Source organism: Buceros rhinoceros, unplaced genomic scaffold, assembly GCF_000710305.1.
Source record: "Buceros rhinoceros silvestris isolate BGI_N320 unplaced genomic scaffold, ASM71030v1 scaffold27268, whole genome shotgun sequence".
In the NCBI taxonomy this organism is placed as follows: domain Eukaryota; kingdom Metazoa; phylum Chordata; class Aves; order Bucerotiformes; family Bucerotidae; genus Buceros; species Buceros rhinoceros.
In genome coordinates, this window is record NW_010426724.1 from 28124 (window position 1) to 29748 (window position 1625).

General features: G+C 54.9%; 1 protein-coding gene across 1 annotated transcript in view; it reads right to left on the minus strand.

The window, feature by feature from the left end:
• Positions 1 to 1322, minus strand: part of LOC104498270 (exocyst complex component 1-like) — a 22491-nt gene extending 21169 nt beyond the window's left edge. The window contains exons 1-2 of the mRNA XM_010141626.1: positions 1199 to 1322; positions 502 to 629 (exon numbers count right to left, since the gene is read on the minus strand). Of these exons, the coding sequence (XP_010139928.1) occupies positions 502 to 629; positions 1199 to 1322 (252 nt within the window). The remainder of the gene's footprint in view (positions 1 to 501; positions 630 to 1198) is intronic.
• Between the last annotated feature and the right edge of the window lie 303 nt (positions 1323 to 1625).

The window sequence follows — 1625 nt, forward strand, 5'->3', positions numbered from 1 at the left end:
GAGTGGCGGGAGGTCCTCTGGTCCTCTGCCTGAGGAGCGAGGGGAGTTTGCCCACCGATGTGTCCATGCAGCGGTCCCCCCTCGCTGCTCACCCCGGGCAGGCATTTGGCCAGCCCGACCTTCTCTGACTTAGAGAGGGATGACTCAGGAGGGAGGGAATCACTCCGGCCTCAGCATCCTGGGCACGGGCATCTCCCTGGGAGAGGTGAGGGAAACGAGAGGTCCAAAAGCACTGAGGCAGGGTGGAGGAACCAGCTGGGGAGGGACCGAGGTCCACCATACTTCAAGAAAGAGCTCTGAGGGATGGCGGAGGGGTTTTTAATGCTGGTTGTTTCCTCAAATTTCGTGTCATTCAGGTTGGTTCAGTTCTACTGTTCTTCCCACCATCTAAACCCATGGCCTGAGCTCCGGAGGACCCCAGTCCCTAGGGATCCTGGCCCGTGTCTCTCCAGCGTCCTATCCATACCTCTCCCTTTGCCAGAGAAGGAAAATCAGTCCTACCTGATCGAGACTCTTGCCATCTACCAGCTTCAACTCTGCCAAAGGCCACCAGTAAGCTGTCTTGTACTGCTCTCCTCGGTCTACCTTGACCTTCACCAGAAACGGCTGCATTGGCCTAAAGGTGTCCACTGAGGAATGGGAGAAGAAAACCAAAACAACCCACAATATTACTCGTAGTGTTTGACCCAAACAATGTGCTTCAGCTCCCTCTGTAGTCAATGGAGGGCAGGAGGAATGTCTCCACGGGTTGCTGGAGCCATCCTGAGTAGCTCTCTTAGAGCTTTCACCAAAAATACGGAGAGGTGGGATGAGGCTGTAATGCTGCGTCATGTCAGTGTGGTTTGTGGCTGACCTCTAATGACAGGTTTTATGCAAATGGTAAAAAAATAGTAATCGTCCATCGGTGGAGGGAGCGATCCTGCAGACCCCAGCGCTCTCCGGCCAGCTAAAGATCAGCTGGTATTCAAGAAGGAACTGGTGCTGTTGTTGCCAGTTCTTGACACACCATACGGCCATGGCACAGCTCCTGTCTTTGAATTAGCATTTCCTTCATTTCACCCAAAACCAACGAGTGACCCCATCTCTTCACCCAAATTAGGAAAAGAGCCATCAGAGCCCAAAAAAATCTGACTAGAGCTGCAAGAAACCTTCCCAGGTTTGGCACTCAACCCCTCCCCCAGCCCCGCTGGGTTCTCACCCACAACGCAGAGAATCGCCATCTTCTTCTTCCTCCCTGTCTTCCAGACACGAACGGTTTCCAGCAGCCTCTTCTGCTGCGGGTTGAACACGTCTCTTTCCAGCGAGCTCCACAGAGAAGCCATGGTGACACCCGACCACGACGGCAAGTGGCAGCTGCCTGTACCTCCCACTGATGCTTGCGGTCACCGTGCAGCACCTCCTGTGAAACACAAACCGGCTGGAGCCATGGTCCACACACCAGCTCCTGGCACACCAGTAACACACCACAGCCACACTGGTGTCACCCCTGTTGCCTTGCAGGCAGAATGAGGTTAAGGAATTGTTGTGGACTCGAGGCCAGAAGGGCTGTGGGTCTCTCTCCACTCTCCTGCAGCCATGCAGACCGGGGCAGATGCTTCCTCAGAGAGCCCGTGCCTGCCTTCTTG